The following is a 17021-nucleotide window of genomic DNA, read 5'->3' as shown; positions in this document are numbered from 1 at the left end:
CAGGAAGTTAGCTGTCATCTCGGTAATCCAACAGTCAGAATCCTGCAGAAGAAGGGACACTATCCAAGGCTGGATTGGGAGATGAAGCTTGTTCACGAGAGGAGTTAGAAACCGAGATCTTTCATCTGTCCAGTTGGGACAGAAGAGCATTACATGTTCCATAGTCTCCAGAGCCGTGTCATTGCAGGTGCATGTTCTATTTGCGATGGAAACTCTGGAGTAACGACCCGACAGAACTGCTGTAGGAAAACAGTTGAGACGGGCACAGGTAAAGGCCCTTCGCTTAGCCTCCGAAGGAATTGTGAAGCAGTATAGAGGGATCCTTTCAGGGGGTGGAATAGCTAGGGCTAAGCCTGAACACGGCCCTCTTGCATGGGAAGCTGTGTTAGAGAAGTCAAGTTGCTGGAGCTTCTTTTTGATTAGAGGTAGGGCCGCCGGGCTAATACACTCTAAGTTAAAGACAGTTTTGCAGTTCAAATTGAGAAGAGAGCGGAATTTGAGATTAATTGTAGTTTTCCAAGGAGAATTATGAATGTCTCTTAGGATCAGGTTGGAGAAACCACCTCTAATTCGAGCATCCGAGGCTAGTAGGTGGGAGCTATAGGAACATCAAACATTAATAAACCCAAGTCAAGCCCACGTCCTGCACCATTAAAACTCATGCATTTAAACAGCTAAAGCTTTTAAAAGACACAATATTTATGAAGGGAACAAATCACTGTGCACCAGAACAGCTGGGTGCTACCTGCACTGTTGTCTATCTCGCTCTCCAGGCTGGAGCTCCCCTCTTGGGTCACCCAACTGCCTGATAGTGCAGCAGATACTATAAAAGTCAAACAACCCAGTCCTACTTATGCCCTTGGTTGTGCTTCCCTACTCCGTACAAGGACACAAACAATGCCTTACCTCTATGGCTGCAGCCCCCTATTAAAGATTTTCAATACTGTCAAGCCAAAAAGAAATTAGTCTTTAGAGTGCAATATTTTCAACCATAACTGCACACACTATCCACCAGCCTCCCCCAAGTCATTTCCAAACACTGGTGTGAACACAATGCTTACTACTCAAACTAATATTGAGTTAGTAATGGCACAGTAAGTGCTCTAGGTCAACAACTTTCTCCATGAAGACTTAATATAAGTACACAAATAATTGCATCAGCAGAAAAGACGGAGCAAAAATGCACTCTTGCTTCCCTTGTTCGGCACCCTACCCCTTGATGAAATCCATCTTATTTGTGAATATTTTGATTCTATAGATTTTAGAGACTTTATAATAATTTAAAAAAGCAATGCTTGCTTTATTAACAGAAATATATGGCAATTATGCAATGCTTTGTGGCATAAATGCTACACCACACACACTGTCCAGATTTATCGGACCATACCAGCCCCCTACCTTGCAGAAGTCCACTATGTGGAATACCGCAGACTTCTTACAGCGGCTAGATTAAATGTCCTTGACTCTGCGATATTGTGGGGAAGGTACAGGGGAGTACCATACGCCCAGAGAACCTGTCATTGTGCTATTGGTGTGGTTGAGTCCACCGAACACATTCTCTTGACTTGCCCTTCTTATGCAGAGCTTAGACAAAATTTTATAGACCCACTCCTATGTCAACTTAGCTTCCTACCCGGAGAAAACCAGGTTTTACACTTGCTGAATAATGTCACTAGAGCTATACCTTTTTTGGTGGCCAAATTTCTTTTTTTAGCCTTTAAGCGTCGCAAGACCATAATTGACTGTATTGCTATGGGGCTATCTGTTTAGCCCTTTTTAGTGTTGGCTAAGCTCTAAAATCTTTCTGGATGTTTTAACTGTGTATTGATAAACGTATTTGTATTTTTTTTCTGACTGTCGAATAAAAGGTTGATGATGATGATGACACACTGTCTTCTAACTTCAGCTTTCTCCCAGCTACCCATTGAAGCATCTATCCCTATATACTACTGACTTATAAGAATGTGGCCCACCTCTATCATTGTATGAAAAAAAGACCGCATATGCCAAAATATTATAAAAAGTGTGTGTGTGTATGCAAGACACATACAAGGAGGAGAAAAAAGTAGCAGGAAGACAGGAGATCAAGCAACTCTTTCTTCAGCCACCAAACTGTCATGTTTTCATTCTGTGCCAGGTATTACCTCCTTACTACTGGTACTGGAAAAACCTTAAACATAATTTCTTCTATTTCTTTTTCTCTAGTACGTTACCTAAGAAGGTGCACCAAATATTAAATTAGAAATTCTGCATATTTAGGAACTGAGATTACTCAAAATACCACCATAAAACTCAGAAAAGCTGTCTCCTTTACACTAGAAATCTGAACTTCTTAGAAACCAAATTAGATCTGATCAAAAAATTACTGATTGCAAGAATAAAGATCAATACAAGTTACAATTTTTTGCAGATTATGCTGTATTAACCTACATGTTGAATTTATTGAAAAAGGTTTTTAAAATCTCCTTATATCTCTGGAATCCATATAAATAGCAACATATATGAAATGATACCTCTACAGAATGGTGTATTAGTGCAGGCTAAGGACATCCATTTTTGCACACCATATGCCCAAACAGAATATTTTGCAATTTAGACCACATATGAGAGTCACACATCTAAATAATTTGCAGGCTTTACAACCTTTTTGTATATTTCCAAAGCAGCAATTTTATCATCAACTATTTGTTAAAGTAAGAACAATTAATATTTCAGACATATAAACACAAAATTTAAAAACAGCTGGATTAGGTATAAAATAAACATAAAAGCACCCCATAGTGGTGTTTCAGAATATAAACATGTACCTGAAGAGAGGAAGAGAGCTTGATGGAGCACCTGGGGAAAAGACTTTCATAGCGTAGTCACCAATTAAAAGGTTGTCTCTCTTTCACATGCCAACCTAACCTTCACTAGCTATGGAACAGACACAGCAGGGCCTCTGAAGCTCAGTCTGGGTAGGTTCACGTGTGTGCAGTTGGTCCTTTGTACAGTGGTGCCTCGCAAGACGAAATTAATCCGTTCCGTGAGGCTCTTCGTATAGCGGTTTTTTTGTCTTGCGAAGCAAGCCCATTGACAGCTTAGCGGATTAGCGCTATTAGCGGTTTAGCGGATCAGCTGATAAGCGGCTTAGGGCTTAGGAAAAGGGGGGGGGGGAAAGGGAAAAACCCCCGCAGGAACTCGCAAGACATTTTCGTCTTGCGAAGCAAGCCCATAGGGAAATTCGTTTTGCGAAGCGCCTCCAAAATGGAAAACCCTTTCGTCTAGCGGGTTTTCCGTCTTGCGAGGCGTTCGTCTTGCGGGGCACCACTGTACACTGTTTCTAGGCCTTTGGGGACTTTAAAAGGGTAGCATAAGCAATTTAAAATTAATTTTGGAAACATAGTGGCAACCAATGTAACTGATGCAGAATTTTTTATAATATACATCAAACCTCCTTGCCCCTACTAGCAGCTGGTGATTGTATGTTGGAACCAATCGGTTTCCAGGCTACCTTTAAAAAGGCAGCCCCATGTAGCCCAAACATTTCATCATTAAATACTTTTAAATCAGTAACATAAACAAGCAATTGTTCCATATCTATTCCTGCCCCCCAATTGGTCTAATTCCGATTTCCTATGTGAGGGGAAACCATAAAACAGAACCACCTTGGTTATATGCTGCGATTTAGTGGGCCACAAGGACATTCTTCCAACTTTATTAGCAACAGCAATCCTTAGAGCCAGAATACTTGTGACAATATATGCAGCTGCAGCATTTGTTTAAGAATTATTTTTGGTCCAGATGCTCGTGGTGTCTTAGATCCTCCTTACGTGGCAATCCTATTTGAAATATTACAGTAAGGTATCTTGTGTAGTGTCCTTGTATGACTTCAAAATGTCTCAAATAAGGTAACTCTTCAAAGGTACATGGACTATATGTTCAAAAGATTTTGGATTATACTTCTACGTTGTTTTTGGAACTCGATTTAGCTGCAAACCAGTACTTATAGCAACCTTGTTCAGGAAATAGCAAATCACTAGAAAACTGATTTTTCTTAGCAATTTAAATAATTTTTTATCTATCTATTTATTTATTTTTAAATCAAACTTTAAATAAACTGTCAACTTTAGATATCAGATTAAGGCTGCTACAAAACACATTAGCACCTGTCAGTTTCTTCCCTAAAGTGATTTCATCTTAGAAATACAGGAGATATGGCACTAGAAAAGCTCACATATTATGGTATTGATCATTGGTTAGATCTTTCTGGCAAGATGTCTTAAGCTTCAGCAACAGAATGGTATGATCACTCTAATTTACACATTCAATTTTATGTTTTCCTCTGGCTGGGGCTTGTCTAAATGCAATTAAAGTTGGCCACCTAGGAGTTCTCCCATAGCTTAAAGGTTATGTGTTACTCAACCAGTCTCCAGATATATATCATTCTGGCATATCTAACGTATTTTACTTGTTTATGAAAAAGTTGTGATTGGGAAGCGTGAGAAAATAAAAACATTTGAGGAGATACAGTTTTTGTTTTCAAATGCAAGAACAGTGCAAGAAAACGTCCCTCCAATAATTTACTGTAGTTCGTCAATCTGTACAACTCAAATTGACTGAAAAATATAATCCAACACAGTACCTGCATAACAGTGCCTCCTCGCCATCTCCTTGTGTGCCCTCCAAAAAACAACCACTCTGCTCTGGAGGGTTGGGGAACCCCCAGAACAGATTTGACAGTATGTGCAAGGCCACACAAAGAAAAGAGAGAGGAAGTTCTTACACCCACAGGACTTCATTGAATACAGCCTTTTATTCTGTTATAATATTGGATAAATACAATAGGAGTCAAACTCTTCAAATAGCTAGTTTCCAGGTCTTCAGATGTATATAGGACAGGCAGTTATCAGGATATATGTGAATTGCACAGATCTGACATGGGTGCCAGGTTGTTTTGAATTAAGTTTTTTCACAGATAAAGATACCCCAAACAAGTAGTGGTAGTTAAAAAATGAATGAAAAAAAATATTTGTTGGAGGTGGTTATACATCCCCAAGTACAGGAAAAAAATGTTTTAGTTCAAATCCCAACATGTTCTTAATTACATGGGGTTGTATCCAACAATTGTGTGAATGGAAGACTCCTCACAGAACCAATCTTTCTCTCCCCTCCTTCTCTGAGGATTCCTCTGAACAGAATGGGCTCCATCATGAAGGGGGCGGGGAGGAATTGGTCAAATCTGCACAGGTATGTCTTGCATGAGGCTCCAGACAGAGGGGGACGGGATGGGAAGACCGCAGAGGGGACGGTGAACCACCGGATACAACACATGCTTTTTTATAGGTTTGGCAGTTCATAAGCTTTTAAAGAGTGTTCTGGATATCTAAAGATATTATGCCTCTCAAATAACCTCTCTTCCTCACAAATATATATTTCTGTACACATATTTAGTGTACACTTTTAGTTCTACTCATTTAGAATTTCTTTCCAGGTGCAAGGACTTGCATGTATGCATTTTAAACAATAAAACAATGCTTATAGAACAGAAAAGCAACCATTTTTCTCACAATGGCCCACAATATACTTCAAAGAGTGACCTAGTGTATAGGTAAAAGGTAAAGTATATATAAGTGTATAGACTTAGTGTATATATGTAACACATTGCAATAGTCTAAACTCAAGCGACAGTAATTGATCCAAAAGTACCTCCAAGCTAGGTACCTGCTCCTCCTTCAGAGAGCACGCAATGTCATCCAGATTATGCCACACCCCGCCCATCCAGTCTAGGGAACCACGCACTAACAGGGCCTCAGATGTGTCTGGATTAAGCTTCAGATTATTGGCTCTCATCCCGCCCTTTACTGAGGCAAGGTATCAACCTAGCACATCCACTGCCACACCTGCGCATGCAAAAGAAAAGGGAGAGTTGCACATTGCTGACAATGCACCCCCAAAAGTCCAGATGATCCTCGCTCAGCAGTTTCATGTAGATGTTGAACAGCATAGGAGTAAAATCAAACACTGCAGAACCCCACACTGAAGGCTCCATGGGGCCAAAAAATATTCCCCAAGCACCACTTTTGGAGAATGACCATCCAAGCAGAAATGGAACAACAAAGAGTGGTGCTGCCCACTCCTAATTTGGACAACCACTCCAGAAGAATGCCATGCTCAAAAGTATTGAAAGCAACTGAGATATCAAGGAGAATTAACAGGGCCATAGTCCCCCTGCCTCTCTCCCAACAAAGGTAATTTTGGGGGGGGGGGAAATTAACCATACGATGTAAGAGAAACTGCACAACTCACATTGACACCATTCTTGAAAGAATGGCAAACACTCCTGTTTACCAAAATGTAAACCCCCAGATCTGCCCTACAAGTACTATCTACTACACTAATCATGCACAACTATGGAAACAAGTGGACTAATTTTGCACAAGTATGCAATGTGTCTTCAGGAAAACCGCTAAGTATGCAATTAAAGAAATTGTATAGCTTTTCAATAATCCATGCAGACACTGTCATACAATTCCTTACACTGCTGTCACACCAACCTTTCTTTTCATTCTTCACTGAACACTTTTTCCTCTCCCTTCCAATGTTTTCTCTGTCCACTCCACCTATTTCAGAAGAACAACATATAAATGCTTTTTGTACCTGGACTAAAACTGCTACTAAAAAGGTAGAACAAGTTAACAAATGTGAAGGGTGCATTAATCCCAAATTCTTCACAAGAAACATCTCACCACACTTAATTCTTTACATGTTTATTCTCAAAGCACTTGAAAATACCAGCAACAACTTTGGGGAGGTGGAGTAAAGAATGGAGGATATAACAGTAATTAGAATAAACACATTTATATAAAAGGATATCCCTACAGCACTAACAAAATCTCTTGTGACACAATACTAGGGAAAATGTTTTGCAGCTATATTATAAGCATCATTCAGCACTAGCAAATACTGATTCTAATGATTTACTACACTACCCCATATGTGGCCACTGTGGCTTAGTTTGCCATGCTCCTTTGTACAAACTCTTTTAGTAACACGATTATCTATATTTGGTCAATTTATAGGAAATCTGTTCCAAAGAAAGAAAGAAAGAAAGAAAGAAAGATGACTGGGTTAACTTCTAAGCACTTAGAAGCCATTCACTTCTCCCTCAGAAGTCACCTACAACTAAAAGGTAAGCACAAGAGTGCAGTTTTCCTTGCCTAGTCCTCCCCTGCTTGAGCAGATGACAAGTTCCATAGGGCAAGGAAGGGGGTGTGCTGATTAAATTGGCCTATAAAACACTCTGCTCATTTACATTTTAAATAATATATAAATTAAAACAAAGGCAAATGGATAGGGTGTTTCATTTAAAAATCAATATGCCCTCTGCAAACACTTAACAATGCACAATAGAGGGTTGTTGATAGTTGGGTAGGAGACACAAGGGGGCAAGACTCGTTTTCCACTCGGGAAAGTGGTGGTGGGGGGGAATCAAAGCAAGCACACACCGCTCCCCACAGCCATTTGGGGCCACTGCTTTCAGTGGGTCTTGCCGCCCTTTATTCATAGTGCGATTTTGGATCCATTTCTGCTGTTCCTTCCTTTTGCTGATTTACCTATCGGGACACCGCCCGCCCCCCCCCCGCCAAAACTGGAGACGTGTCAACCGCCCACCCGTCGGGAAAGGCCCCTCAGAGGTTAGCAGCGTCAGGCAGACAGCTCCCCCCGGCCGGGATCGTTTCGGAAAAGAGCGTATCATCCCTTCCCGGATCAGCCTTGAGAGAAAACCCGCTATCTGTAAGACGGGAAGGGCAGAGCCTGATGGAATGGAGGCGGAAGGGGGGGGGGAGAGATAAACCGATCCCAGATTCCTCGCTCTCCCCACGCAGGCACAGGTAGGTACCTGAGTGGAGCCAGCAGGAAACTCCTCCGGTCTGGGGGCGGCGGCGGCGGCGGCGGCGGCGGCGGGCACCGCTGGCAGCAGCAGCAGCAGCAGCAGCAGCAGCAGGCCCGGGCTCCCCTCCACACCAGCACCACCTCCTCCTCCTCCTCCGCCCCCTGCAATGGCTTCCGGGATAATCAGCGGGACTCCATCCGCCCATCACAGGCAGGGAGGACCCGGCCGCCGCCGCCGCCGCCGCCGCCGCCGCCAGCACTCCCGGAGCCGTCCCCTCCTCCCGCCGCCGCCACCTCCGCCGCCGCCGCCGCCGCGCTCCATGATGCTCCAGCCCCGCCCCCTCCCTCTGGAACCCCTCCACCTACCATTCGGCCAGCAGGGATAGTGACGTCACCTGAATTGACTCCCCGGCTTACCAATCGCGGTTGCCAAGCTGCCCAGCCCGCCCGCGAGCCCTCGGGCTCCGCCTCCTTTCCCCCCCCCTCTCTCCCCCCCCCGCCCGCCCGCCCGCGTCTTCCTTTGTTTTAGCTCAGTTACGCGGAGACCACCGCACAGGGTAGGTCTGCTTTACGTCAACGCGATGACGCAGGCAGCGACGACACGCACGCGCTGTATGTAAATAAAAAAAAAGAAGTTGGGTTTTTTTTGCGGCGCCTGCGCACGTGGTTACAGAACAGCCCTTCCTGTATCGGAGGTTTCCTTTAAGGGAGGCGGAGCCGAGGCCGCTTTTTAGTTTCAATTTGTAGCTGCCGCTTCCTCGCACCAGTTCCCTGCTAGGCCCACTTTCTGCTTGGGCTGCGAGTACAGAGAGTTCCCCTTCTTCCAGATGGAGCCTCCAACGTCGACAGCAGTATGTTGTTTTAGTCGTTTAGTCGTGTCCGACTCTTCGTGACCCCCTGGACCAGAGCACACCAGGCACTTCTGTCTTCCACTGCCTCCCGCAGTTTGGTCAGACTCATGTTTGTAGCTTCGAGAACACTGTCCCACCATCTTGTCCTCTGTCGTCCCCTTCTCCTTGTGCCCTCCATCTTTCCCAACACCAGGGTCTTTTCCAGGGAGTCTTCTCTTCTCATGAGGTGGCCAAAGTCTTGGAGCCTCAGCTTCAGGATCTGTCCTTCCAGTGAGCTCTCAGGGCTGATTTCCTTCAGAATGGAGAGGTTAGATCTTCTTGCAGTCCATGGGACTCTCAAGAGTCTCCTCCAGCAATTCTTCAGCAATCAGGCTTCTTTATGGTCCAGCTCTCACTTCCATACATCACTACTGGGAAAACCTTAGCTTTTACTATACGGACCTTTGTTGGCAAGGTGATGTCTCTGCTTTTTAAGATTCTGTCTAGGTTTGTCATTGCTTTTCTCCCAAGAAGCAGGTGTCTTTTAATTTTGTGGCTGCTGTCACCATCTGCAGTGATCATGGAGCCCAAGAAAGTAAAATATTTCACTGCCTCCATTTCTTCCCCTTCTATTTGCCAGCAATGTAGCTTTGAGTTAACAGCTGCTGAAAGACGAACAACAAGGGCTGCTCTGCTTCTGCTTCCTTCGTGGGCTGTTTTCTGAGCAGGCAGGAGGCGGCTGACTGGAAACATGAACCTTTTGCCTTAAGAGGCGAGGGTTGAAATCTAAGCGGAGGGAGCACTAAACTCTGCCTTAAGTCTCAAAAACCGAATTTTAAAAAGGCTATAGTGCAGTACACAGTAATTCTCAGTCTTTACAGTAAACATGAAAGGAGGGGGGAAGAGAAAGAGAGACATTGACAGTGCGACAATGAAAGCTGCTTAAAATGATAAATTCAGAATTCAAGAGAGCAAACCCCCAGCTCTGTTTAGCCCCCCAAAACCGGCCTCACGCTTCAAAACACCAGAACATCCTACCAATCTGATTAGGCAACCGATTAAATAAACATAGGGCAAACTGTCTTAATGGGAAGGCAAAAAAACCCATCTGCTTTTATAGTACAGTAATTACTATCAAGATGTGGCAGGCCAATTTCAGAATTTATTTCCTCATTGGGTGGACCTAGATTAGCAACTGTTGCTAAGCCTAGCACCATATTTTGAGAGGCAAAGATTCTCAAAGCGATTTTTTTTTTCCTTTCAAAAAGTTATTTTGAAAGAGACACTTTCCCTTGTTGGGTAAGTGCATCAGAAAGACACTAGGGTAATACTGTACGGCCAATAGCGATTCCACCAAGTTTTAAGGTTCACTCTACAAAACAATAAGCACTCTAAGAACCATAGATTGGGGGGAAAAACAACAGTCACATTTAACAGTATTTTACTCTTTAAAATTAGATCCTATTGTTGATTCTTTTATGAGTTCTAACCTATTATAAATAGGGTATGGGGGGGGAAGGGGGTGGTGTTACATGATAATAGACTGGCTTTCTTCTGTGAACCCAAGAACCAACAGAGCCATGATAGGTAAATGGGAGTATCTGGTCTTATAGGACAACATTAATATAATGGGCATAACAGAAATCTGGTAGAAGGGAGAGAACTCTGCAGAAAGGACTCACTGGAAGTGCTGTTGCTCTGTATGTCAGAAAGGACACTAAGGCTAGTAAGCCAGAAATTCTAAAAGGGGAAGATTCCTCCATAAAATTGTTGTGGGTAGTGATAAAAGCTAAAGGTACCCCTGACTGTTAGGTCCAGTTGTGGACTACTCTGGGGTTGCGGCCCTCATCTTGCTCTATAGGCCGAGGGAGCCGGCGTTGTGGGTAGTGATACCAGGTCCCCAAAAAATTATTAATGTGAACATGCTATCATCCTCCTGATCAAAATGCTCAGAGATTTTGAGATGAAAGCTGAAATCAATGAAGCATCCAAAAGAGGGAATGTTGTAGTAATGGGAGCCTTTAACTAGCTTCACATGGACTGGCAACATATGTGTTCCAACACTAAGAGATAAAAATTTCTAGATATCTTAAGTGACTATGCCCTAGAACAGCAGTCCTGGTACCGACCTGAGGGGCGACAACTTGGATTTCAGCTTGAGTGGTGCCCAAGACCTGGTGTAAGATATAAGTGCTGTCAAACCAACTGGGAGCCATTACCATTGTGGTATTAAATTAAATATACATATAAATGGCCAATTGGAAAAATAATAATTCAACACAGCCACATTTGACTCAAAAAATGAGGGTACTAGTAAAATCACAGGAGAATAATTTTTTATAAAATTATTTATACCCCGCCCTCCCCGGCTAGGACGGCTAAAATCAAAATATACAATACACCAGGCCCAACTATCTGCGCTGGTCCCATGTGAGCCGGGGGGGGGGGGAGAGTTAGGGAGGCAAAATTCATGCAGGGTCTTATAAAAAGAAAGGAGCCAGACTGAAGAGAAGAGAAATATACTTTTCCATTTCCCTTCCTGCAATATTTTCTTCCACTGAGCTAGGATCAACCAATCACTTTGGCTGACAATAGTATGCCTGTCTATTTTTCGAAGTACTTTGGCTGCTGTATTTGCTTCCTAGCTGCATTTTTAAAGCTCAACCTCAAGGCTAATTAATCAGCAATTTTTTTAATCAGCAATTTTCACAGTGACATTATTTTATGCAAATAAGTAGTGGTGGCTGTGGCTGCCCCCTCCAAGAGAGGCACCAATACAAAACTCATGAGGATACAAGGCTGATGACAGATTGAAAGCAGTGAAGTGCAAACAACACCACCACCACACAATGGGGGAGTTGAAAGGGGATAGATTTTTTTAAAGCAAGTTGCCCAATTTGACTTGGATGTTTCGCTTGATTTTAATAGAATGAAAATGTATATAGATATAGCATAGGTCAAAAGACTGAACACTCAAACATTACAAAATAACAGATTTGTTCAACATTGCTCCAAAAAACAAACCAAGAATCATATATATTGTATCTTTAACTAAGACCACAGAGTTTTGAAATTATATGTTTTGATAACAACCGTAATTGGGACTGGAGAGAGGCAGACTAGCAGATCCACCACAACATCCCAAGCCCTTCTGGCTCACATCATTGAGGGCAAAAAATGGTGGGTGGTGGTTGCTCTGATCTTCTTTCTTTCTTTCTTTCTTTCTTTCTTTCTTTTCCAGCTTCATGGATCCATGGGGCTTTGGCAGGAGCATACGTAGTGATTGGTTAGGTTGGCCCCCACTAAGGGCCCAGGCAGGCACATAAATTGTGCCTTTCTACTCTGGCTCGGAGTGGCTAGGACTCCACCCATCTATGTGTTCTGGGGCCACTCCTCTGCTTCTCTGAGTGGCCAAGCAAGGAACACAGGCTCCTCCAGGCACCTCAGCATAGGAATCTGGCTGCTGGCATGGGCCGCCAAAGGAAGGCAGGAAGGCAGACAGACCAATGGAGGAGGAGAGGGAGGCGGAGCAGAGTGGAGCCAACCCCAATGCCCACAGAGGAAGTCACTGGTGGAGTGCAATAGACAAAAAACAACCTTTTTTTTTTAGTTTCTTGTCCATGGTCTCTCCTGGCTTCAGAGGTGCCAATGCAGCTCTGTTCCAAGGATGCAAAGGAGTCTAAGTATGCTTTTGGTTGCCTGCCCACACTTCCTATTGCCATCAGTAGGCTTCCACCTGCCTGGGCAAAGCCGAAGCCGCCATGGCAGTGGAGCCCTTGCAGTTGTCAGAAACACCTCCCTGCCAAAAGAGAGGCCACCTCTTCTACCAGCCATGAACCACAGAAGATTGTGCATTGAAAATGTACAAACACACAAATACTTCTTTGCCCCACCAACTCACTCAAGTCAAAGGGACATCAAAATTGTTGCCGTAATACCACAAGAGAAAACCTGGTACACAAGTAGTCAAAAATTACAGTAGCAATTTTAATACGCCTAAAAAAATTGGGACGTTTTATGTAACTGCTGAAACATGTGGCACAAAGCATACCTCATAATAGCAGCCAGCACTAGAGCAGACAGCAAGCCAAAAATACCAGGATAGGAGCCTGGCTTTTGTTGGCAGCTGCAACAGAACATGGCATTATCTAATGCTACTGCCAGTCACCATGGGAACCACAAGCAGCTATATTAGTTCAGGTGGAAATAAGTTGTAGTGGATAGCATAGACTGGGAAAGACCAGAAGTCAAGAAGATCAGACATTGCTGCACTGTGGCAGTGGTGTGAAAAAGCCAGGGAAGTTCTCCCTTTGATTAAACACCAACCTAGTGCATGGGGGGAGGGGGTGTTCCACTGGTAGTTTTTCATAATTCATTCAGAAAGATTTAGGATTATTCCAGATGAGGATGATAATAGGCAGGCACATATGTGCATGCACACATTACGCCATCTCAGAAAGCAGTTTCATTGGTAAATTTGTACTTGCCCTATCAAGTACAAATCTGTGACAAAGGTACCGGTATTATACTACTATTGCACTAGTATTACAGGCACCTATTGATCAGTGTCTATGACATTCACATGAGGAGCATCAAACACTCACATTTGCCCTGTTTCTGATGCTACACCATTATAAAGAAATTAAAAAGACCTTATCACTCTTCCACACATGTACACCTCAAGGTATTTCTTGCTGGGGTGTTGCTGAATTTGGCTAAATTCAGTAATGAAAATGCAGCAGACAGAAAAAAGACTTAATTAGGAAATGCTCTATATAATCATAAACAATTTGAAAACATTATTTTTCTCCTGAACCTTTTTTAAAAAGTCTCTCTCACATTTCATAGACAGCAAGCAAATAAGAGATGCCAATAATAAGTATTGTCGTCACTTCCTCTTCTCTGCATCTGCTGAGTACATATCCTGAGGTAAAGCGAAGCAATACCTTCTTCCAAGAGAACAGCCCCAAACAAATTACCGGTATGTAGCCAGTCACAAAACACTGCCTAAAGAAAGGGAGGCCTTTCTTTTTTAAAAGCATGCTTTCTGCTTCAGTCTAACAGGACCAAAATAATAACTAGCTCTAAAAGGAATGTAGCAAGAAGCAGTTTGAGAGAAAAGGAAAAACATAAAAAGATGATAATATACATTGGGGCCGGGGAACACTGAAGAATGTCGAGGAGGAGTTTTTTGTATAATTTTTCAGCTGTAAAGTTGTGCCTGTGGTTTTTCAATGCTTTACTTTCGAATGCTTTACTTTCAGAGTCCACGCTACACAATGAGTTTCCCGCTAAGGCATGTTCTAGGTTGCATGCTCAGCTGACATATCTTTCAGGCCTCAGCATCACCAAAGATCAACTGAGTGCATGGCATAACACACACACACACACACACACACACACACACACACACAAAAGACTGATGGTGGGCAGGCAAATGATCTCCTAAGTCACCTCATCATTTCTGATCTCATTTAGGAGCTTCTAAAGAATCACAGGGTTTCCTGGAAAACATTTTGTGAACTAAATGATTTAAAGGCACACTGATTTTGTCTGATCTGGATTCTGTGTTTAGATAGCTCTCCATGCCATCTTCAGTCATTTAATCAGTCCCTGCTTTGTCTTCCTTCTGCACATGAAGTGCAAACTGTTGCAGCTAGAAGCAATCAATATACATTTTCCCCAATGCTATGGGCATGATCTCTCCCAAAGAGGTGTAGCTCCCACTCCATATTAGCCTTTAGGAAGGGTTGTAAAGCACATCTATTCTGTTTGGCTTTTGGCTTGCTCTCCCCCCCTGCCCCCCCCAGTTGCTGTCTATTCTGTATTGTCATTTTTGTTTTAATTGTGTAAACCGCCTTAAGCTTCAAAACAGCAGCTGAGAAATGTTTTAAAATAAAATATAGTGTATGTGTGTTACAGCAGAATAATGCAACCACAGACATTTCTTTTTTATATGCGATATACACTTACTTCTGCATGATGTAAAAAAATACACAAAATGCAGTTTCACTAGCCCTATAAAATTATTTCCTATCTGGTCTTACCTCCGGGGAACATTACTAAACAGCATTTTTGCAACTTCCTTGCCTTTTAGAAAGCAATGAAACATGCCTCTCTGGCACAGAAATGTCATTTAATTTTAAAAAGATACGCACACCAGTATTTTCATTTACAGGTTCCAAGTTACTTTATGGAGCAATAATAGTTCAGTTCTGTACTGTGCTGAAATGTCAGAACTCTTAAGTCAAGTGAATATACACAGTGCTGGAAGCTACAGTTGTTAGGAGAGATGCTCATTTCCCAAGCCTTTTGTCATAGACCCCCAAGCAGTCTCCCCTCCCTTTGCAAGCTTTGAAGGGGTACATTAACAAAAACACAAAATCCGTTTTAGAAAAGTTCTTCTTCAACCTATCCTGTAGTTTTAGGAATCATACATCAGAAGAATGCAAGAAAAGAAAAAACAATCACTACTGGAAGCTAGATTATAGGATTTCTTAAATCATACTGACTGTGCTCCTTCCTGAATCAAAGTAAAGTATTTTAAGTGTGGAAAATATTTAGGCAGTGACACATTTCAATTTCCAGATAGTGCTGTTTTCCTCCTAAATATCAGGGGAAAGTTCCAAACAATACTTATATTAACTTATAGTTCAATAAATCTTCCAAGAGCTTGCTTGAAGCACTGGGCCTCACTAATCCAAATTAAAATGGGCAGTTTGGTTGACTTTGATAAAGTAACAACAGAGCCACAAAACTATCCTTGAGAGAAATAGGTGCCAAGTAATATCATAATTAAAACTAGGCACCTTTTACCAATAAATCAATATTAATAATCCTTCAAGCAGTTCCATGCTAATAAGAGGCTCTAAAATATCAACTAAAAAGTAAAAACTTTTTGGGGAAAGCACAGAATTAGAGTAAGGTACAACAATGAAACTCACTGGAGCACGCTCAAATCAAGGTGCCACAATAGAAGGTCTTCAGAGTTGTCATGGAAATAGAAAGGATAGGGATGAAGAGGTGGGTATAAAAACCAGAACTTAAAATATTAAAGGGCAAAGTTGGTAAACACCACAAAATAAGGAAAAAATGAAGAAAACTAAAAAGAAAGAATATTTGTATGTTGTTGTTGTTTTACTTCACAGGAATAAGAACATTCTGCAGAGCAGTTATCTAGCACAGTAATGGGAGGAAGAAAGCAGCATAAATCAGATTCTAATGTTATTGAATTGCCTTTAAAATGCAGTTATATTTGTGCCTTTCTAGGCTCTGCCTCTGTATGATCTGTAGAATATGTTGCAGAGCTTTCCAAATCTAGAAATATATTCAAATAAATTCACCTAACTTTATAAATCCACTAGTCTAAAATCATCATCACCATCTTTCCCACCTGTGTTCCAGAGCAGCCCTAAACCCATTGCCTTTAATCAACTCTAGTTTATCTAGCATAATACCTGTCAGTACATAACAATTCGCATGGGTAAGGCGACTGAAGGGATGTTGCTAGTGAGCTGCAAGATGTTGAAATATGGTAAATTCTAATTAAATAAACTGATAGGTAAGCAGCTCTTTAACAGGAAACACACTTTCCTGTGGAGAATCCAGGAAGTGAAGCACAAATCAAAGAGAATGAGTGATAAGATGCGGGGTGGGGGTGGGCACACTTCAGCTTTAGACACTATTTTCAGTGAAAACACTCTGCAGGAAAGTTTGTATTGTTGATGCCACAAATAGAAAATAACTAATGACTGGATTTAAAACAAAGGTTAGTCAAAATAAGTGAGAAGGGAGCTGCAAACTGGAAAACACTTAAAATAGCACATTAAAAATGTTACATGTGAAGTCACGATCACACTAAGAAACTGAAGGCAATACTCAGAAGTGAAGTTTTTCTGTCACCTGTTTTGCTTGATGCACTTAAAGCAGCAGTTTTTCAAACCTCTTTTTTTATTACAGCAGATAAGTTCAGATATACTGGCTCCTAAAGCCCAAGCAGATTTCAGCTAGAAAACATGCACAAAGTCTTGAACAATCAGTGGTACTCTTAAAAGATTCTGATGAGTATCAGTGATGCTTCAGACATATATTCTGCTAAGGCCACACATTAAAAGCCTAACTCTCGCTTTTTGCTGATCTCAGATCCTATCTATATGTCTTCCTAACAATAAGAGATCTATTTATCCATTAGCAGCTGGGTGACTATCTCATGACCAAACCACATGGGTGGGTGCAATCACATATCTTTCCTATGGAATCAGCAGTGAACGTCTATGCACACACACACCACCACCAGCAGCGTACAAGTGAAAGAAA

General features: G+C 42.1%; 1 protein-coding gene across 5 annotated transcripts in view; it reads right to left on the bottom strand.

The window, feature by feature from the left end:
* RNF38 (ring finger protein 38) overlaps nt 1–17021 on the bottom strand; it is an 80000-nt gene that overhangs the window by 17053 nt on the left and 45926 nt on the right. Inside the window, exons 1-2 of one of the 5 annotated variants that reach the window (XM_081845120.1) lie at nt 8242–8337; nt 6537–6602 (exon numbers count right to left, since the gene is read on the bottom strand). The exons of 1 other annotated variant lie outside the window; for it this stretch is intronic. In XM_081845120.1, coding sequence (XP_081701246.1) covers nt 6537–6548 — 12 coding nt within the window. In that variant the 5' untranslated portion in view covers nt 6549–6602; nt 8242–8337. Of the gene's footprint in view, nt 1–6536; nt 6603–7882; nt 7973–8241; nt 8345–17021 lie in introns of those variants that run through there. 3 more of the 5 variants (XM_081845121.1, XM_081845122.1, XM_081845123.1) reach the window with 3 other exon arrangements.

Source organism: Podarcis erhardii (assembly GCF_964252035.2).
Source record: "Podarcis erhardii genome assembly, chromosome: 17".
Lineage (NCBI taxonomy): Eukaryota > Metazoa > Chordata > Lepidosauria > Squamata > Lacertidae > Podarcis > Podarcis erhardii.
The sequence above is the reverse complement of the archived record's forward strand: the minus strand, read 5'-3'. Positions and strand labels throughout refer to the sequence as shown.